Source organism: Camellia sinensis, chromosome 2, assembly GCF_055761805.1.
Source record: "Camellia sinensis isolate YWXY chromosome 2, ASM5576180v1, whole genome shotgun sequence".
Lineage (NCBI taxonomy): Eukaryota > Viridiplantae > Streptophyta > Magnoliopsida > Ericales > Theaceae > Camellia > Camellia sinensis.
Genome location: NC_138962.1, coordinates 200,771,675 through 200,795,130, shown reverse-complemented (window position 1 = coordinate 200,795,130; position 23,456 = coordinate 200,771,675). Strand labels below are relative to the sequence as shown.

The window sequence follows — 23,456 nt, the reverse complement described above, 5'->3', positions numbered from 1 at the left end:
TATGGTTTGTTTTTTAGAATTTTTTTTAAATTAAAAATTAATTTGGTTGAGAAATAAAAAAAAATTAAATGAAATGAATTTATTTTTTATTTTTTATTTCTTAACCAAATTAACTTTTAATTTTTTTAAAAAAAAATTCTAAAAATCAAACCATACATAGCCTAAGAATCTTTTGATAAGTCATTTCTTATGTTGGTAACTTATTTAATTATTTGTTAATTTTACGACATTTTTACCATCTAAAACCTGTTTGGTAACCATTCTGTTTTCAATTTTCAATTTATATTTACAAAAATTTTAAAAAAAATTGTCATAAAAACTTGTTTGATAATGCTTTTGATTTATAAATGGTTGTCTTAGTTTGTAAATTTGAGGAAAAAACGTAAATTCAAAAAATGAGTTTATATTGGTTTTAAACAAAAATTTAAAAGTTTTACTAACAATTTTTTTTTTCAATTAAATTTTTTTTAATTAATTTTTTTTTCAATGAATTTTTTTTCCAACTAATACTAACCAGGGGGCAATTGGTAATATTACTTTAAACCTTAAGGAGGGGATTGTAATTTTTAAAATGTGAGGGGTGCCAATGTAATTTACCCAATGAGGGTAAAATTGGTATTTAAAAAAATTAAAAAGGCTGAGGGAGAAATCTGTAATGAAACTTTAAATCTCAGGAGACGAGATGTAATTTTCAAAAAGTGAGAGGAGAACTATAATAAACATAAATCTTAGGGGATGTCAGTGTAATTTAACCATATTCATGTTATTTATATTATTATGTTTTGTTTGTTTTGGCAGGTGATGGTGTGGAATTTGCCTATAAAAAGAGTGGGAAGGTTTAGAATGTACATATTTTATAGTATTTGTAATATTAGTATGTGGAAATAATTTTTATTTCTTAGGGTAGAGACGAAACCCTAACCAAATAATTATGGTGAGTTGTATTTGATATTTTTAATTTTGATTTGATTTAGATAAATTGTATAGTTTTTAGATCTTTTTGTGCAATAAATGTTTTATTCAAATCATGTTATACAATTGTTTTTACTGCTATGTATTAAAATTGTTAGATGAGTCATACCTAATAAGACAGGTCATACATCAATTTTAGTTTAGTTTAATTTAGTGGTGACGGTTCGTACTAAGTAAAAATAATTTGTGACTTTCTTATTTTAATATACAAATTCTCTTGACGATTTGTTTCTGATCAACTTACATCATTCTATCCAAATTAATAATTTTCTAAAAACTAATACAATAATTCCTGATTATAAGGTTAGTGGTTAATTCAAAACCCTGTGAAATTTCTTATTTTATTTTATTTATTTTATGTTTTACTTATTTTAGTTTTATTAGTTTCAAAACCAAACTCGTTAAATTACTTTAATTATTATTTTTGTATCAAAACAACTCGATTAGTCCCTGAGAATCGATACCTGGTCTTAACCACTATACTTCAGAGTAGTTATTACTTGGTTATAAATATAATATTTTGGTATGGAAACGACAGCATCATGTATCATAAAAATTATTTGGAAAATAGTCACAATACATATATATATATATATATATATATATATTAAATCTATTCCAGATATAGTCCATGTCATGTTAAATTTAAATTTATAATATGCTTTTTATTTTTCAACAACTCTTTACCCAAAAAATAACTTAAAAAAACACATTTATGAATTACATTTTTTGTAATTTAGGAATTAATTATTTTAATTAGTTGACTTTTTACAAAAATACGTTAAAAAAAAAATAACGAGAAGAGTTGATTTTTTTTATAGTGAAGAGTTGATTTTTTTTATAGTGATTTTTTTACTATTTTAGTAGATTGCCAAAACAACCAATGTAGACCACGTTCCACTAACACTATGCAACTTATTTCTAGATACACTGTACACTATACAACTTATATACACTATACAACTTATTTCTAGACCACGTTCCACCAAATATACACTATACAACTTATTTCTAGACAAAATTTGGGATAAATTTTCATGATTCATAACATTTTTCTTATTGAAAATGCTGACCAATTTAATTTTTTTATACATAATTCCTACTTTACTCTAGAAATTCTACATAATTGGGCCATGGAGTTTGTTTAAATACATTTTACTTATAAAAAAAAAACACACAAAAAAAAAGCCGAATTTTTATTTTTGTTAATTTGAATTTTAATGTTTTTGATTTTTTTGTCAATGTATTATTTGCCTATTTTTGTTAAATAAAATTGACACATACAAGAAAATATTTGTCATTATATTCAATATAAGTGTATAAAAAAATGTTTAAAATATATTTTTCTATTGAGTTTAATGACTAAGATATAATTTTCTGTCAATTTTATCTAACAAAAATAGACAAATGGTTTATATTGAAATTAAATCAAAAAAATTATTGTTTAAATTGATAAAATTAAAAATTAAAAATTAAAAAATTATTTTGTTATTAGGTTCAACCTTAGATTTTTTATTTTTTATTTGTGGTAATTTTTCAAATTATTTTTCAGTGACATATATGGTACATTGGTATCCCAAAAGACCCCAAAAAGCCCAAAGCATCACCAAAAGATGAGGACTAGGGCTGAGCAAGAAATTCATGAATTAGCCACATCATCGCATCCTCTAATAAAAACTAATTGCATCTAGTACTTTACACTTTTGAGCCACAAAATTTGAGTTACGAAACATTTTCCATATATATATATATATATATATATTGTAGCGATGGAGGAAAATAAAGACAAGGGCATGGGATACAATGCACCAAAACGAGGAGTCTTATTAGCCACTATATTTTCATGTGGTCATGTACAATACCTTAGCTTTTTCATGAGCCAATACCAACCACCAATTCATAATATCCAACTCTAAAACACTATCAAATTATCGATGTCCACTACACCAACATTGCTCTTATCTCCTATTGCATGAAGAAAAATGGTAGGCTCAAAGACATCTTCGCTTCTAATTCTACTCATCATCATCATCTTTTTCTTCTTCAATATTGTCTCATCTCATAAGGTCCCATGCCCTCCGGCGAATCCTCCAGCCAAGTGCCCAAAAGACATTCTCAAGTTTGGTGTTTGTGGTGAATGGTTGGGATTGGTGACTGAAGTCATTGGGACTAAACCTAGTCCCCAATGTTGTACAGTGGTGAAAGGTTTGGCTGACCTCGAAGCTGCATTATGTTTATGTACTGCAATTAAGGCCAATGTGCTGGGTGTTATCAAGCTTGAAGTCCCCATTGCTCTTAGTTTGGTCATTAATGGGTGTGGAAAGAAGGTTCCAGAAGGATTTGTATGTGCATAGATGATGATGATGATGTGTGTGTGTGTGTGTGTGTGTGTGTGTGAGAGAGAGAGAGAGAGAGAGAGAGAGAGAGTATGATTGTGTTTTGGTGAGTGATATGAATGTATTTATGATGTGGTGGTCAATGATTGTTCATCAATGAAAAACAAGATTGAGTCTGCCTCTCATTGTTTATGCTTTTGGTTGTGAACATTTTTTTTTTTTTTTTTGGAACCAGGCTTTTGGTTGTGAACATGTGCACTTTGTTTAATTTTGATTCTCAATATTTTAATTGTGTTAATTTTATCTTCCAAAATATTCAATGTGTATTAGAGAGATTTTCCTAACTGATATTATCAATATTCATCACTAAAATTAGACGGTTTTTTTGGAACAAAAAAAAAAAAAAAAACCTTTACAAATTGACACAATGATCAAAATGGTATAAAGCAAATGCTTTAGCAATCAAAAGTGTATTTAAACCCCTTTTTATTTTTAATTTTTTGGCTGAGGTGTAAGTTTTTGTTTAAGGCATAGCCATGATTATGACAATGAAAATGTGAGAAGAAACATATAGAGAAACTAGGCCCATGAAGTCTGCTCGCCAAACCAGGATTGAGCCCAACTAATAAGACAAGGACCAACTAAGAGATTGTGGGCCAGGAATAAATGCTGGCCCATTTTTTAAAAAGGATAAATTACAAACACACCCCTAGAGGTTTACTTAAATTACGAATTATCCTTTGTGGTTCTAAAAATTTTATTTTGGCCCTAAAGTTTCTAATTTCATAACAAATATGCCCTTTATTAATAAATTATCAAGTTAATTAACATTTTTAATAATGTTAAAATTTTATTTCAATTAATAATTCAGATAATTTTATTATTGTATAAAAGAACATTTAAAAATTTCATTTTTTTAGTTATTCTGTTAAATAAAAAATTCTGACAAAGGATTATTTGTAATTTTCCAAATTATACGGGCAACTTGTATCTAAATCATTCCTCAAAGAGTGTATGTATAATTTACCCTTTAAAAAAAAGTATTCTACTTTAAACAAATCACATTTTATCAGTTTTAGATAAATTATTTAGGAAACTTACCGGTAGGTCCATGCACAAAATTCAAAACTTGTCTAATCCCCTCCAAAAAAATTATTTGTACAAATTAGTTCTACATATTTTTAATTGTTACCAAAAAATTCTTTTTTTTTTTTCAATTTAAAAACACTGTTAAATCCCACAACCACCGGACTTCGGTCAAACGGTCACTGGAGACTCGCTGGAATGTTCAATATCACCAGGAAGTTACTAGAGTATCGCCAAAGTATTTAAACATCACTAGAAATCCCCGGAATGTCGAAAGCATTTGTTGGACGTCAAAAATATCGTCGAAAACTCATCGGAATGTCTAGAATATTATCTCGAAAAAAAATGAATAGAGCAATTATAGCGAAAAACATAACAAATTGTACTAAATATTGACAAACTGAAAGAAAAAAAAAATATGACAACAAAAAATAGCAACAATGAAAAAAAATATATATTATTTTTCAATTTTTGTATTAAGCAAATGGTCTCCAATATTGATCAAACTATAGCAAGTTTTGAAATTGTAAAATGTTACAGTTTTAAAGTATGATTTTATTAAGCATTTATCCTTATTAATCAAACTAAAAAATATGTTATGAAACTGTAAAATTTTACAATTTTAAAGAATGTTATAAAATTGTAAAATTTTATAGCTTTAAATCATGATTCATTTCAGCACCAAAAAATTTGAAATTGAAAAATATTACAGTTTTTATGACTTGTAACTAAAACTCGAAAATAACTTGTTCAGAATTTGAAAATTATCTCCGTTAAAATAGAAAAAAAGAAATGTATAGCCGAGAAAATGTAGAAAAACTAAGAGATCGAAGGAGAGAGACAGATATAGAGAGAAAATTGCACTCAGGCAATTATTGTTTATTTGGATCTAGTCGAATCTGATGCAGATCTGAATAGATTTACTTATCTTCTTCCCTATAAACTTATCTCATTTACCGTTGTGAGCGTAAAGTAAGGAGTTAGTGGTCAGTGGTTGTCGGTGAACCTCAATCAATGGTGGTCGTCGATCGTTGGTGGTTATATATCAGAAAGAGAAAGAGAAAAAGGTAGGTATAGTCATCCGTCATCGAAAATCAGAAAAATAAAGAAACATAATAGCGAAGGCACAAAGAAAGAGAAGAATAAAAACGCACACAAGACTTTTGGGTATAAACAAAAAGTTGTAGAACTAAATAGAGCACATCCTTTCAAAGAGGACTTGTGAGTTGTCACGACTCAAACTCGCCCTATAGGTTTACCGTCGTAACCGGCCGATAATCGTTGGATTACCAAAGGCCTATGTATAGAGTAACATAGAATTAAGGGGCAAGTAGAAACAGATAGACCAAGCATACGTAGTCCAATAAGCTGTGCAGACATAAATGAGACAGATAATTTAAAACTTGATAAACACACACACATGTGACGTCATACATACATTAGTTGTACGTCACTCTTATACACAGATAAACCAAAATTGGAACTTAGCCCAGTGTATAGATAAACAGAAACTTGTCTATATTCCAAAGAAAACAAAGTCTTAAAACTTAGTTCAAAAAACTCGACCATTTAACTCATTCCGGAGCCTCCTCGAGAGGCACAAAGGTTGGCCAACAAAACGAAATTCCAAACGATCATCACTGAGCCTGATCACGCGCTTGATCACTTACATACAAAAATAATATAGTGAGCGGGAGCCCAGTGAATAATAACAAGGTAAAAGGTTTCATGAGCGTTGTCCATACAATTACAAAAATCAGAATTCAATAGTTAACAGAAACGGATTTTATATTCATGTTCAGTAATCAAAGTTCATAACAAAAACAAATTTAGAATCATATTCATAATCAAAATTTGCAATTAATCATATGCAGTACATTCATTAGCACTAGCAGAAGCAATTGACCCATAAATGGACGGCCATGAAAGCATACAGTTGACTCACGTGCACAGAGACGATATAGTTGACTCATGAGACGTACAATTCGCCCATAAATGGGACGTATACAAAAGGAACCATAACAGTTGGCTCATGAGACGTACAGTTGGTCCATAGTCAGGATGTAACAGAACTGATAACAGATGTCATCTGAAGCAAATGATACCACGAATACATTTCAGAAACATTGGACAACCATTCATTTGTACAAAAAATAACAGTTCAGAAAATAGATTATCATATCATTAAGAGAATACTTGTAAATTAAGCATAGCTTTACAAAGTTATTACTCATAGATGGCTCCAATAACAAATACGTAGAACGGATAACCAGATAACTTACGGTACATGACCTACACAACATAACAGATAAACATATTGAAACACACACATTTAGATAGTACTCAATTTATTTTGTTTTGTTCTTAGCGTGTTTCTAACCTTTGTCCTCATTACTATGCTTAATTAAGGCTTAGAAATGCCTAAGATGTAATGAGGATGTCAAAATGTGATTCAAAACACTTGGTCAAATTTGCTAAAAACAGGGTCCTCACTCGAGCGTAGCTTTCTTCGCTCAAGCAGAGGGTCAAACATAAAGGTGGTCGCTTGAGCTCAACTTTCGTCACTCGAGCGGTCTGTAAACTCTACACAAGTACTAGTTGCTTGATTTTTTTGCTCGACGCACGTTCAACGCTTGCTCGAGCATGAGACTAAGGTCTTCGCTCGAGTACAACTCTGATCACTCGACCAGTCTGCAAAACCTGTAAACTTCTGGGAGCATGCATTTTACGCTCAAGCCAACTTTTGGTCGCTCAAGTGCAGATTCTGTCGCTCGAACGGAGAAGTAGAATTCTGGAATTTCCAAATTTGCTTCCAAGCTTCAAAACTCGAATTCAAAGTTATAAAACACATCTTTTGGGCTCAAAACTTGAGAAAACATGTCTAAACTCATGGTACTTCATGATTTGAAAGTTATTTCACAAAATCACGCCCAAGAGCAAGTGAATTCCTCCAAAGTAAACCTTAAACTTTTGAAAACATAACATGTATGCAATGACTTGGATGCAAAGCTTTCAAAACATGAATTGATGAAGTGTTTTCATGTAAAATCATAATGAGCTTTTAAGATATAGCAAAAGTAGGCATTTGCATGTAAGAATTTATGAAAATAGGACTAAAAAATCATGAATTATGCATGCAATGCATGGATTGATCTCAATTCTTGTTCTTAAGCTCAATTTTTGTTCTTAATCTCTAACTTCTCTTGAATTTAAGTGTGAGTACGTCAAACACAAAGCTTAAAGATTGAATTTCTTACCTAAGGTTCTCAATCCCTTGAATCTAAGTGAGTTCTTGCTCAATTCCTCTAATCTCCTTAATTCTCTAGCAATTTTCTCTACTTCTCTAGCAAATTCTCCTTTTTGAACTCACACTTCCTCCTCTCCCTCTCTCTAACATTTTAGTCTTCAAAGATGAGGGGTTGAGAGTGTAAAATGTACAAAAGGTGTTGGGAGTGGCCATATATAGGCCCATTAATGAGTCTTAATTAAGCTTAGCTTAAGTACACTAATTTACATTATTTAATTATAATTAATTGATTCTGAATCAAATTTAAATTGAACCTACCATAAAATACTAAAAATTTCGAATAACACATAACCTAAGTCAATTTCGTGATCGAATGCCAACAGGGCCTTCAATTCGCAGAACAAAACGAAAACACAAACATATATTTCTGCAATAAACAGATAAAAACACAAATAATGGAACACAGATGCAATTAATTCAGAATTTCATCTTAATTACTTATTAGGCATCCTTAATCAAAGATTAGTAGCTAAATGTAGGTCAGGGTTGTTGTAGTCATCCCCCCTTAAAGAGTTTGGTCCTCCAGGCTTGAATTACCTTTAGTCTGCAAGAATATCAGATTCAAAGAGAACAATTCAGGGTATCTCTTCATCATATCTTCTTCGGTCTCCCAAGTTGCATAAGTCCTTTTGTGGTTTTACCAATCAACCTTCACTGACAGAATTTCTTTATTTTTCAATCTCTTGATTCAGCGGTTAACATTCTGTATTGGTCGTTCTTCATAGGTAAAATCCTCTTTCAAAAGCACATGAGTTGGTTCAATCACATGGAACGGATCTCTTAAATATTCCCAAAGCATTGCGACATGAAAAACATTGTGTATATTCTCCATAATCAGAGGTAGGGCCACTCAATATGTTATTGAGTTAATTTTCTCTACAATCTCATACGGGCCAATGTATCTTGGTGCCAACTTTCCTTTCACCCCAAATCGTGTCTGACCCTTCATTGCAGTCACTTTTATAAACATATGGTCTCCGACCTCATATTCTATGTCTGTCCTCCGGATATCCGTATAACTCTTTTGAGGGCTCTGAGTAGTTTTCAAACATTGTTATATCAGTTTCATCTTTTCAGTTGTTTCTTGCACAAGTTCCGATCCCAATAACGGTCTATCGCTTACTTCAGCCTAGCAAATCGGAGATTAGCATTTCCTACCATACAATGCTTCATAAGGAGCCATTCCAATGCTAGAATGACAGTTGTTATTGTATACAAATTCAGCCAGAGGAAGGTAAGTCTCCCAAGTCCCTTGGAAATCTAAGGCACACATTCACAACATATCCTTCAAAGTCTGATTGGTTCGTTTAGATTGGATGTCTATTTATGGGTGGTAGGTACTACTCAGTTGCAATTCAGTTCCCAAAGCCTGTTGAAAACTCTTCCAAAATCTTGACGTGAACTTCGAATCTCTGTCAGATACATTGGATACCAGCACATGGTGCAACCTCACAATCTCATTCATATAAATGTTAGCCAACTTATCCGCATTATAAATAGTTTTAACAGGCAGAAAATGGGCAGATTTAGTTAAATGGTCAACAATAACCCAAATAGAGTCTATGCGTCGAGAGGAGCGAGGCAGTCCAACAATGAAGTCTATAGTAATATGCTTCCATTTCCATTCCGGTATTGAAAGGTGTTGAAGTAACCCAGTGGGTCGTTAATGTTCAGCTTTAACTTGTTGGCAATGCAAACATCTAACCACAAAATGATTGCAGGCTGAGCAGAAATGGCAGCTAGGATTCCACCATATTCACACAACATAATTTCAATCTCATTTCTTTCCAAATCTTGTAACAATTCTCTTTGATCGGTAAGTAAACATAAGAAATTGCTAATGGATTTTCGACTCAAAACATCTGCAACGGTATTGGCTTCCCCTGGATGGTACAAGATTCGTGAATCATAATCCTTGATTAATTCAAGCCATTGTCTCTGTCTCATGTTCAGTTCTTTTTGGGTGAAGAAATATTTGAGGCTTTTATGGTCAGTGTACACTTTACAAGTTACCCCACACAAATAATGGCGCCAGATTTTTAATGCAAAAACCACAGCTACAAGTTAAGGTCATAAGTCGGGTAATTCTTTTCATGAGGGCGGAGTTACTAAGAAGCATAGGTAATTACCTTTTTGTTTTGTATTAATACATATCCCAAGCCTTTGTATGAGGCGTCACTATAAATCTAAAATTCATTTGTACCATTAGGCAAAGTCAAAATTGGTACAGTTACCAACCTAGTCTTCAGTTCTTAGAAAGCGGATTCTCTTTGGTCATTCCAATCAAACGGCACATTTTTCTGCATCAACTGTGTTAACGACATAGCAAGTTTTGAGAAATCTTTCACAAATCTACGATAGTAACCTACAAGCCCCAGAAAGCTTTTGATTTCTGACATATTGGTTGGCCTTGGCCAGTCTATAATTGCTTCAATTTTCTGTGGGTCCACGGATATGCTATCCTTATTGATCCATGACCCAAAAATGTCACACTAGCAAGCCAGAATTCACACTTAGACAGTTTTGCATAAAGTTTATTTTCTCTCAAGATCTGTAAGGCAATTCTCAGATGACGTTCATGTTCTTCCCTCCTTTTAGAATAGATCAAAATATCATCAATAAACATAACTATAAATTAATCAAGAAATTGTTTGAACACCCTATTCATTAAATCCATAAACGTCGCAGGTGCATTAGTTACTCCAAATGGCATTACTAAAAATTCATAGTGCCCGTATCTGGTTCTGAATGCAGTTTTCTCTATGTCTTCTACCTTGACCTTTAACTGGTGATACCCGAATATAAGGTCTATCTTAGAGAACACTTGTGCTCCCTGAAGTTAGTCAAACAGATTATCTATTCGGGGTAGTGGGCATTTGTTCTTCACAGTTACTTTGTTCAATTCACGGTAGTCTATGTATAACCTCAAAAGCTCATCCTTCTTTTTAACAAAAAAAACTGGAGCACCCCAAGGTGAAATACTTGAACGGATAAATTTCTTGTCTAGCAAATCTTGTAATTGAGTTTTCAACTCTTTTAGTTCAGAGGTGGACATTCGATATGGGGCTTTTGAAATTGGTTGTGTTCCGGGTACAACATCGATAGTAAATTCAATTTTTCTATCAATCAGATCTCCGAGTAGTTCATTGGGAAACACATCAAGAAACTCGTTAACTACAGGGATATTTTTGACATTAGCATTATCAACATTCATATTCAAAACACAACATAGGAAACCTTGACAACCTTTTCACAACAATTTACTGGATTTCATAAAAGAGATCAAATACGGTAAAGGAACTACCCCATTCCCAGCAAATACAAATTCAGGTAACCCCGGAGGTCGGAATACAACAGATTTATTCACACAATCAATAGTAGTATAATACTCGGTTAACCAATCCATGCCCAATATACAATCAAATGATCAATGCTCAAAGGAAGCAAATCAACGTACAATGTCACATCACCAATCATTATATCACATGCCGAATAAACATGTGCACATATCATAGAACTTCCACATGGTGTAGACACAGATAGTAAGCAATTCATAGGTTCTAAATGTCTAGTGATTTTTGAGAAAAAACATGCGATACAAATGAATGCATGGAACCAAAATCTATCAGCATATGGGCATTTTGAGCACAGATAGAGATTATACCTGACACCACTAATTCAATATTCTGTACATCGCCAGGCACAAGTGTGAACACTCTACCTTGTCTCAAAGTTTCTTTTCCCGCATTAGTTTTCGCATTTGTTCTTAATCTATAAACAGATCCTACTGAACTTGTTATAAGACGGTTGTCATTTTCTGACCCAATTGGACAATCTTTCATCATGTGGCCCATCTTGCCACACTGGAAACAAGCACCAGATACCCGATAGCAAACCCCTCTATGTCTCCTTTCACATTGAGCACAAATAGACGCAGACCCACTGCTTTGGCTTGAACTGCTAGTAAATCCCGTATTTTGTTTCTTATTCGTAGCAAATAAACGGCCCTTCTTGAAACCAAATACCGATCTTTTACCTCTCCATTCAGTTATTGGGGCTTTTGTCTGTTTTAGTGTAGCCAAATTGGCTTCAGCCATTAAGGGTCTATTAAGCACATCCACGTATTTGAGCTGTTTTAATACACCGACCCTATCAAACACTTCAAAAGTCAAGCCCCTTTCAAATTTCCAAGCCTTTTTGTAGTCTGAATCCACCATGTGAGGGGTAAATCGAGCTAGTTTAGTGAATTTAGCTTCATATTCTGCTATAGACATATTGCCTTTCTTGAGTTCCTGAAATTCAGACACTTTTGTATCTCGGTAGTATTGAGGGAAATATTTTTCATAGAAAATTTCTCTGAATTAGCTCCAAGTCATAAACCCATTGTCGTTTCGGATGAGCATCCACCAATGTCTAGCCTCTTCTTTGAGGCTATAAATGGCCAATAGAACTTTTTTGAGTTTCAGAACAAAGAAATACTTCAAACATCTTTTCTATTTCCAGTATCCATGTCTGGGCTTTCAATGGCTCAATGCCACCCAAAAAGGCTGGCAGCTTCATCTTTGTCAATTTCTGAGTCAAGCTGATGATATCCTTGTTTTTCGGTTCAATTTGGACCGGAGGGGCGGAGGAAGCAAAGGTTATTGTCATTGTTGCTGTATCATTGACATTGTTAAGGCTTCAAGTATCTGTTCCATTTGACTCATGTAGCCCTCAAAGGATTCGGTTGTACCATCACTTCTTGTATTTTCCATTTACTATAGGTAAAAAGAGCACTTATAAACATAGGCAAATAATTATTTTCATAATGTTTAGAGTATTCAGCTCCAGTTCATTCTTTTCACTTTCACACGTTGATGTTCAGATTTAGTTTTCACATTTATAGAAATTAGTACACACACTCACACATGCAGATGTAATGTCCCTAATTCTTTTCTAGGACACCCTATAGCTCCATGGACTCTTGTGTACGGTATAACACGTGCTCTAATACCACTCTATCACGACCTAAACCCGTCCTTATAGGTTTAGCGTCGTAACCGACCAGTAATCCTTGGATTACCAAAGGCCTCTGTATAAAGTAACATAGAATTAAGGGGCTAGTGGAAGCAGATAGATAAAACATACGTAGTCCAATGAGCTGTGCAGACATATATGGGACAAATAATTTAAAACTTCATAAGCACACACACACGTGACGTCATACATACATTAGTCATACGTCACTCTTATACACAGATAAACCAAAAGTGGGACTTAGTCTAGTGTATAGATAAACAGAAACTTGTCTATATTCTAAAGAAAACAAAGTCTTAAAACTTAGTTCATAAAACTCGACCATTTGACTCATTTCGGAACCTCCTTGGGAGGCACAAAGGTTGGCCGATAAAATGAAATTCCAGGCGATCATCACTGAGCTTGGCCACGTGCCTAATCACCTACATATATAAATAATATTGTGAGTAGGGGTGAAAGAATAATCACTGAAACCGAACAGACTGACCACACCGAACTGGTTTACAGTCTGTTATTTTTTGTATTTCGGTCGGTCAGTCAGTACGATTTTTTAAAAATTTTGGTTTTCGATTTTCAATTTGGTTTACGTGAATTTTACACCGCACCAAACCAAACCACACCGAATTATACTCCCATCTAAACCATCCACGTTTTTTACTCCTAACCGCCCACTCAATAATATATATAACATAAGTATAGCCCTTTTGGCATTCCAAGTCCCACGGTGAAAACAAAAAGTTGAACCACTTTTTGTTCTCTTTCACTGATTGATTCTCTCTGTCCCTTACTCTTTGTCTTCTTCCATTTCAAAGTTCAAACAAATTAGGGCTTTTTTACTAAGGTTGAGAAATTAATCAGGGTTTTTACTAAGCACTCTTAGGTGGTCCATCACTATTATCCATTACTCAGAATCTCAAAGCAAAGTCTTGGTACCAAGTAAATTTCATCTCTAATTTTTTTATTTTGAAACGCTATTTTTTTATTGTTTTAGTTTTTGAACAAACCCTATTTTTTTGATTAAAGACACCCGATTTATGACATAAATTTCTAATTTTTTTAACATTTTTCAAAAGCCCTAGTGTAGACTGACTTTTGTGTCGAAGTAAACCCTATTTTTGATCTAGTTTATATATATATATATATATATATGTATATATATATATATGTATAATAGTTATGCTGTTTTCAAAAGGGTTTTAATGTTTGTGAATCACTTGATTTTGATAGTGTTTTAGATCCATAAAAAGATTTTTTTTTTTAAAAAAAAAAAAAACAGGGTGTTTGTTAACATGCAAATAAAACACTACTCTTAACATGCAAACGGAAAAAAAAAAATGACGATTTAATTTTTGTTCGTTAAAATATATATATATATTTCTTTTAGTTAAAATTTGTTCTTGTTCTTGTTATTTTATTATGATTTTTTTTTTCTTTTAGTGTGGTACTATATTTTTTCTGTTAATAAATAGGCAGATTAGGATTTTTTTTTTTTTTTTTTTTTTTTTGTTAATAGGAGAATTAGGATTTTTTCTAATAGTTATTTTGTTTGGATGGATGATTTAATTTTTGTTAGTTAAAATTTGTTCTTGTTATTTGTTATTTTGTATTAGTAAAAATTTATTCTTCTTCTTATTATTATTTTATTAGTTATTATTTCTTCTGGTTATTATTATTATTATTATTATTTTAAATCAAATATTTCTTGTTGTTATTATGTTTAGATGGATGATTTAATTTCCCCTACACAAGGGCCTAGTGAAATTGCTACTGAACAGCCTACAATACAAGAACATGAGAATGAAAGCACAAAAAATCAATCTAACAATGTCAATGGTAAAAGAGAAAGATCTTTAGTTTAGGATCATTTCACGAAATTGAAGTGTGAATCTGGTAAAAGACCTAAGGGTTTGTAATAACCCCGACCCCTGATTAACGTAATTCGTGCTTAATTATGCCTAACAATAATTTAGGAAGGATTTAGATCTTATTTGCATGTGTATTGCATTATTTATGTGTTCCTATCTGTTTCCCATAAAATGATCTGTTCATGTTTTTTACTTTAAACTGCGAATTGAAAGCCTTATCGGCGTCCGAATCAAAAATCGACTTGATTTATGTGCTAGTTAGGATTCATAGAATTTTATGGTAGGTTTAATTAAAATTCGGTTCGGAGCAATTAAATTAGATTAAATCATGTTAATTTATACTTGTTTGAGTAAATTACCAAAATACCACTTGGTGGGCCACTATCTAAACCATTGCTTAGACTTGAATTAGGTGTTTTGTTTTCATCACTCTTCTCCATCCACAAGACCAATTCGAGAGAGAGAGAGAGAGAGAGAGAGAGAGAGAGAGTAGGAGAATTTGAGTTCATCAAGAATTTGGCTAGGAAATTTGAAGAATTGAAGAAAGGATTGTATAATTAGGCTCCTACACCTTAACATTCAAGACATAAGGTAGAGAATTCATCTTCTCCATTGTGATTTTGAGTTACTTCTTGCATGGTTCATGGTGAATTAGAGTTTAGAGTCAAGTTTTGGTTCTAAATGTTGAATTGAGTAGGAATTCTTGTATGCATGTGCATATCATGAAGTTTGAGGCTGTTTTCATAGTAATTCTTGCATGCATGTCCACATTTTTGTTATAGTCCATGAACTCACCATGTTTTGAAGTTAAATCTTGCATTTGATCTTGTTTGAGAACTTTGGAGTTTCAAGGAACCCATGCATGTGTTGAATTTTGCATTGTTCTTCGTGTTCTTGAAGTTTATTTGAAAATTGTGTTTAATTGAACTACTTTTGGGCTTTGATTTCTCAAATTGATCTTTGAAACATGTCATATTATGAGTTTATAAGTGTTTTCCAGAAAATTAGCCCAAAATGATTGAATTTGGTGCATTGTAGTTGAGTTTTGAGCTTGAGGTTCGAATCTGGAAATTCCAGATTTTGGACTCACGCTCGAGCGGGAAACTCCACGGTCGAGCGTACATACTGAGTTCATGCAGTACGCTCAAGCGGGAAAAATTACGCTTGAGCGGGAATTTCGTGTATCCAGTACTTTGCCTGTGTTTATAGTCCGCTCGAGCGGGGTAGTGCACGCTCGAGCGAGGTATCGAGCGCCCATTGAGCGTCCATCGAGCGTGAATTTCGTGCATCCAATACTTTTACTGTAGCTTGCAGTCCGCTCGAGCGGAGTAATCCATGCTCGAGCGGATTCCTTTTGTTTGCATGTCCGCTCGAGCATACAAGTCCACGCTCTAGCGTGAGCCCTGTTTCAGCAAAGTTTTGAAAAATGTTGTTAAGTGCATTTTTGCATCCTCATCCCATCCTAGGCATTCCTAAGCCATGTTTAAGACTCCATAATGTGGTTAATGGTTAAGCACACACTAAGATTAACGAAGTAATTTACGTCTAACTCGAGCGTGTGTTTCAAGCGGATAATTGTATGCATGTTCATGTAGGTCCCGCACCTCAGGACAAGTGAAGAGCCATTTTACCATCTAGTTGGGCTGACCAATTGTTTGTGAGTAATAACTCTGTAAAGTTATGTTTAACTTTAATTATTTTCCAATGACATGAGATGATAAGTTCTGAAATGCTATGTTTTGAATGAATGAATGATTGTCCAATTTTCCTTGAAATGTAAACGTGGTACCCTTAGCCGAGGCCCTCGCCCAAGGGGCACAATACTGAGGCACATGGTCATGAGGCCCTAGCCCGGGGGTTAATACCGTGGCACAGGCCCTCACCCGAGGGAAACAATACCGTGGCACAGATATGTTACCCAGTACCGGAGGTTCCATTATGGGACTTGCTATGCTTGACTAACATGATATGTTATGCTAAGGGGAATGTACCACACATGATTTGAATATGGATATGACTGTGATTCTTTTCTGATACGAATATGATTATGTTTCCGAACTGATAAGGGATTGATTTCTGATTTCTGTACTCAATATGGTCATCATTCATTAAACCCCTTTACTCTGTTGTTTTTCACTGGGCTTTGGCTCACTCCTTATATTATGTATGTAGGTGAGCAAGTACGAGACCAGGCCCAGGGTTGATGGCCTACACCCCAGTTTTGTCAGCCAACCATTGCGCCTCCCGAGGAGGTTCCAGTTGAAGTCAATTGCCATGGCTGTTTTTGTAGTTATACTAGTCTCTGTCTGTTTGTAAAGTCAGGATCTAGAAACTACAGTCTGTAAATGTTTATGAATATTGGTGTCCCTTGACTAGCATGCTTATGAATATAAATAAATTTGACTTACTCTGTCCCATGTACGTCATCACAGCTCATTGGACTTTGTTTATTTTGTCTAGTTGCTTCCGCAGCCCCTTATTACTTGCTAATCTGCTAAGAGGCCTTTGGTAATCTGAGGATTACTGATTGGTTACGACGCTAAACCTATAGGGGCAGGTTTGGCTCGTGGCGGAGTGGTATCAGAGCATGAGTTATACCGCACACACAAGTCCATATGAGCTCAGGATGTCCTAGTAAGAAGTAGGGACATTTCATCTGCATGTCTTTGAGCATTATCGAAAAGTGAAAGTGTAACCTAGCATATTCATGTGAACTTGGATAAAATAATAAAGATTAATTGCCAATATTTATAAATTTGTGTTTACCTATAGCAAATGGACAATACAAGAGGTAATGACACAGCGGTCTCCTCGGATGCGCGAATGAACAGAATGGAACAAATGCTTGCCACTTTAACCGAAGTGCTAATGCAACAATGGAGGCGACAACCCTCGCCACCTCCGCCCCCACCAGCTCAAGTTGAAATGGGCAATAATGACGTGATTAACATGACTCAAAAATTCATGAAGATGAAACCGTCAACCTTCTTAGACGGCATTGAACCACTGAAGGCAGAAACTTGGCTACTAGAGATGGAAAAATTGTTTGAAGTGTTTCCCTGCTCTGAAGTACAGAAGGTTTTGTTGGCCACCTACACTCTAAAAGACGAAGCTCGAAGATGGTGGTTACTAGTTCAGAATGGTAATGAGAATATGACGTGGACTCAATTCAACTCAGTTTTCTATGACAAGTACTTTACTCAGTGCTTCCGAGACCAGAAAGTTTCAGAATTTCAGAAACTTAAACAAGGCAGAATGGTCGTAGCTGAATATGAAGCTAAGTTTACCGAACTGGCTCGTTTTGCTCCACACATGGTTGACACGGATTACAAGAAGGCACGAAAGTTCGAGAAAGGCCTGGATTTAGAAGTATTTGATCGAGTAGGTGTCCTGAAATTGCCTACTTACGTGGAGGTACTTGACAGGGCATTAATGGCAGAAGCTACTATAGCAGCAAAGAAACAAACTGTAAACCCACCAACTGAATGGAAGGGCAAGAGGACCGGGTTCAATTTTAGACGGGGCCGATCATTATCAAAGAGACAAAACACAGGATCCTCCGGCAGTTCCAGCCAGAGTAGTGGGTCTATACCGACTTGTGCAAATTGTGGTAGGAGGCATAGAGAAGTATACCATCGCGCGTCAGGTGCCTGTTACCGGTGTGGCAAAGTGGGCCATATGATGAAAGATTGTCCAATGGGATCAGGGAATACCAGTCACCCCGTAGCCAGTTCAGCAGGGTCTATTTCAGCGACCAAATCAAACTTCAGAAGTAATGCCAGGGGCAACAGTGGAAATGAAGCATTGAGGCAAGGGAGAGTATTCGCTTTAGTGCCCGGAGATGTGCAAAATACTGAATCGGTAGTGTCAGGTACTATTTCTATCTGTGCTCAGAATGCGTATGTGCTGATTGATTCTGGCTCCACATTCATTCGTATCGTATGCTTTTTCTTAGAAATTAACTAGACTGTTAGAACCCATGAACTGCTTACTATTTGTATCTATACCATCTGGGGGTTCCATGATGTGTGCTTGTGTTTATCCGGCATGTGATCTTGTAATTGGAGAGATGACATTGTATGTCGATTTAATACCCTTGAACATTATTCACTTTGATTGTATTTTGGGAATGGACTGGTTGACTAAATACTGTGCTACCATTGATTGTGCAAGTAAGTCTGTTGTGTTTAAGCCACCGGGTATGCCCGAATTTACCTTTACTGGGGACGGGGTAGTTTCTCCCCCATATCTGATTTCAGCCCTAAAAGCCAGAAAATTGCTTAGGAAAGAATGTAGGGGATACTTGTGCTGTGTACTGATTGCATCACCTGATGACACTAACGTAGAAGCTATCCCTGTGGCCTGTGATTTTCCTAATGTGTTTCCCGATGATCTGCCCGAGGACTTGATTGATAGGGAAATAGAGTTCACCATTGATGTAACACCTGGGACACAACCCATCTCCAAGACTCCATATAGGATGTCGACTTCTAAACTGAAAGAACTGAAAGCCCAACTTCAGGAACTCCTAAACAAGAAATTTATTCGTCCAAGTACCTCACCTTGGGGTGCTCCGGTATTATTTGTTAAAAAGAAAGACGGATCCTTGAGACTGTGCATTGACTACCGGGAATTGAACAAGGTAACCATTAAGAACAAATATCCATTACCCCGAATAGATGATTTATTTGACCAACTCCAAGGGGCCAAAGTGTTCTCAAAAATTGACCTTCGATCCGGATATCATCAGTTAAAGGTTAAAGCAGAAGACGTAGAGAAAACTGCATTCAGAACTAGATACGGACATTATGAGTTTTTAGTAATGCCTTTTAGGGTAACAAATGCACCCGCAGCTTTTATGGACCTAATGAATAGGGTCTTCAAACGATATCTTGATGAATTCATTGTTGTGCTTATTGATGACATTCTGATTTACTCTAAAGACAGGAAGGAACATGAGAACCATTTGAGAACTGCCCTGCAGATTTTGAGAGAAAAAAGGTTGTATGCTAAATTATCCAAATGCAAATTCTGGCTTGATAGTATAACATTCTTGGGCCATGTAATTAATGGGGATGGTGTTTCTGTAGACCCCCAGAAGATTGAAACTATTGTGGATTGGCCTAGATCGACGAATGTGACAGAAGTTAGAAGTTTTCTGGGATTGGCTGGGTATTATAGGAGATTTGTGAAAGATTTCTCAAAGCTTGCAATGCCATTAATACAATTGACACAGAAGAATGTACAGTTTGACTAGAATGACCAGCGTGAATCAGCTTTCCAAGAACTAAAGACCAGGCTGGTAACTGCACCAATCCTAACCTTACCTAATAATACCGATGGGTTTCAGATTTACAGTGATGCTTCATATAAAGGGTTGGGCTATGTATTGATGCAAAATGGGAAAGTCATCGCCTATGCTTCTCGACAACTTCGTCCTCATGAAAAGAATTACCCGACACACGACCTTGAACTAGCGGCTGTAGTGTTCGCTTTGAAAATCTGGCGTCATTACTTGTATGGGGTAACTTGTGAAATGTATACCGACCATAAAAGCTTGAAATACTTCTTCACCCAAAAAGAATTGAACATGAGACAAAGGTGGTGGTTAGAACTGATCAAGGACTATGACTTACAAATTTTGTATCACCCAGGGAAAGCTAATACCGTGGCAAATGCTTTGAGCTAAAAATCAATGGAAAATTTATCATGCCTGCTTACCAGCCAGAGAGAACTGTTGTGTGATTTGGAAAGGAACGAAATCGAGATTGTGATATGGGAACAGGGCGGAATACTAGCCGCTATCTCCGCTCAGCCTGCGATCATTGAAGAAATCCGAGAAAGGCAACTTGAAGACGATTACATGAAAAAGGTCATGGAAGAACTTGATTCCAAGTCGAGGCCAGGGTTTGTATTTGAAAATAATGTGCTGAAATTTCAGAACCGCCTTTTTGTACCTGATTGTGGTGACTTGAGAAAACGTGTGATGACCGAAGCTCACAGCAGTAAGTTTGCCATGCACCCGGGGAATACGAAGATGTATCATAATTTGAAGCAGAACTTTTGGTGGCCTGGAATGAAAAAGGGTATTGCAGACTTTGTGGCTAGATGTTTACATTGCCAACAGGTTAAAGCTGAACATCAACGACCCGCTGGTTTGCTACAACCACTCCCAATATCGGAATAGAAATGGGAGCACATTACCATGGACTTCATCGTGGGATTGCCTCGTTCTTCTCGAGGTATGGACTCTATTTGGGTTATAGTTGACCGTTTAACTAAGTCTGCCTATTTTCTGCCTGTCAAAACTATTTATAACGCTGATAAATTGGCTAATATCTACATGACTGAAATTGTGAGATTGCATAGAGTACCAGTATCTATTGTGTCTAACAGGGACTCAAAGTTTGTATCGAGGTTTTGGCAGAGTTTGCAACAGGCTTTGGGAACTGAATTGAGACTAAGTAGTGTCTATCACCCACAGACAGATGGCCAAACTGAACGAACGAATCAAACTTTGGAGGATATGCTCAGAATGTGTGTGTTAGACTTCTAGGGGAATTGGGAGACCTACTTGCCATTAGCTGAATTCGTGTGCAACAACAGTTACCATTCAAGCATCGGAATGGCTCCTTACGAAGCTTTATATGGAAGGAAGTGTCGTTCTCCGATATGTTGGGCTGAAGTTGGTGATAGACCTTTGTTGGGACCGGAACTTGTGCAAGAAACAACCGAGAAAGTGAAGCTGATACAGCAGCGTCTGAAAACTGCATAGAGTCGGCAAAAAAGCTATGCCGATGTTCGAAGGAGAGATAGGGAATATGAAGTTGGAGACCATGTGTTCATAAAGGTGACCCCGATGAAGGGTCAAACTCGGTTTGGTGTTAGGGGCAAGTTGGCGCCAAGGTATGTTGGACCTTATGAAGTTCTCGAAAAGATCAATCCAGTATCGTATCAGGTAGCCTTGCCTCCAGTAATGGAACATATGCATGACGCCTTTCATGTATCGATGCTACGAGAATATTTGAGAGATCCACTCCACGTCATCGAACCGACACATGTACTTTTGAAAGATGACTACACTTATGAGGAAAGACCTATCCAGATTGTGAATCGTCGAATCAAAAGGTTGAGAAATAAATAAATACCGTTGGTAAAAGTTGATTGGCAAAACCACGGAGGAACCTATGCAACTTGGGAAACCAAGGAAGACATGATGAAGAGATATCCAGAATTGTTCCCATTGGACCCAATGTTGATTCAGAATGAAGGTAATTCGAGTTTGGAGGACCAAACTCTTTTTAAGGGGGGAAGACTGTAATAACCCTGACCCCTGATTAACGTAATTCATGCTTAATTATGCCTAACAATAATTTAGGAAGGATTTAGATCTTATTTGCATGTGTATTGCATTATTTATGTGTTCCTATCTGTTTGCCATAAAATGATCTGTTCATGTTTTTGACTTTAAACTGCGAATTGAAAGCCTTATCGGCGTTCGAATCAGAAATCGACTTGATTTATGTGCTAGTTAGGATTTATAGAATTTTATGGTAAGTTTAATTGAAATTCGATTCGGAGCGATTAAATTAGATTAAATCATGTTAATTTATACTTGTTTGAGTAAATTACCAAAATACCACTTGGTGGGTCACTATCTAAACCAGTGTTTAGACTTGAATTAGGTGTTTTGTTTTCATCACTCTTCTCCATCCACAAGACCAATTCGAGAGAGAGAGAGAGAGAGAGAGAGAGAGAGAGAGGGAGAGTAGGAGAATTTGAGTTCATCAAGAATTTGGCTAGGAAATTTGAAGAATTGAAAAAAGGATTGTATAATTAGGCTCCTACACCTTAACATTCAAGACATAACGTAGAGAATTCATCTTCTCCATTGTGATTTTGAGTTACTTCTTGCATGGTGTAGACGTCCCCGAACGCCCCGGAAGGATGAGTCCTGTTCTGTTCATATTGGGCTCACTACAGTTCGGACTCTCGAATCATCACGGTTCTTAATCTGAACCAAAGAGTCCAAATCCGGCAAATCGTTTTGAGAAAAACAGATTTTTAGAAAAGAAATGCCAAATATGGACTGCTTTGCCAAATACAGAGTCGTCACCTAAATATTTTATTTTGAGAAATTTAGAAAACCCTGACTCGGTGCCGAAGGCCACGTGTCCGTCATCACCAAAGTTGCCTCGGCTCGGGAACTTGGGTACGATTGGGGAAGGTCAGCTATGAGCACCCCCTCTCGCCCGATCCGAAGATCGGCCTCTACTAACCATGATATCTTGTTTTGAAAACATTATATGCTCTTATTCCGGTTATTAGCCTAGAATTACTATCTTATGCGCACAGCAAACAAGTATAGACCGAATCGCCTAAATTGGAACAAAACATTTCATGTTTGTTTTGAAAATGGTTTGCTACTCGCAAGTAGGCTAAAATGCAGATTTTGCCACCCTCAAGTGGGCTTTAGAAAAGATGGTTTTGCCACTATCTAGCGGGCTTAAAACTCACAGTTTTAGTGCATTATTCCAATTTAGGTAATTCAACCTCCATCCACAGGCACACAAGCAGTTATATCATATAAGCAGCTAGCCTCATGGTAAGTATGCTGTCATGGCAACACTTACACACATGTAAGGATGCTAAAGCATGAGAACTTATTGAGTATTCCAAGCCAAAACAGAAACTAGTTAGTAATCATATGCATGATCCTAGTTCATGTTAAGATGGCTAATGCAACACATGCAAAATGCAACTAAGATGGGCTCGACTAATCTACAATGACATGTGAAATGCTACAACTAACACGTATTCAATTTGGAATTGAAGTACAAATGCAGTTAGAATGATGCACCGAGCCCGGTGCAT

The 23,456-nt window shown here is 35.6% G+C and overlaps 1 protein-coding gene across 1 annotated transcript; it reads left to right on the top strand.

Annotated features, from left to right (window-relative positions):
* Positions 1–2,954: 2,954 nt before the first annotated feature.
* On the top strand, positions 2,955–3,326 carry LOC114260430 (putative lipid-binding protein At4g00165). The gene has a single exon (XM_028200536.2). It carries the CDS (start codon positions 2,955–2,957, stop codon positions 3,324–3,326), a length of 372 nt encoding a protein of 123 aa, XP_028056337.1.
* The last annotated feature ends 20,130 nt before the right edge of the window (positions 3,327–23,456 follow it).

What these genes read in the sequence shown, in the direction of transcription:
- LOC114260430 (XM_028200536.2), top strand. Translation starts at nt 2,955, where the DNA reads ATGGTAGGCTCAAAGACATCTTCGCTTCTAATTCTACTCATCATCATC.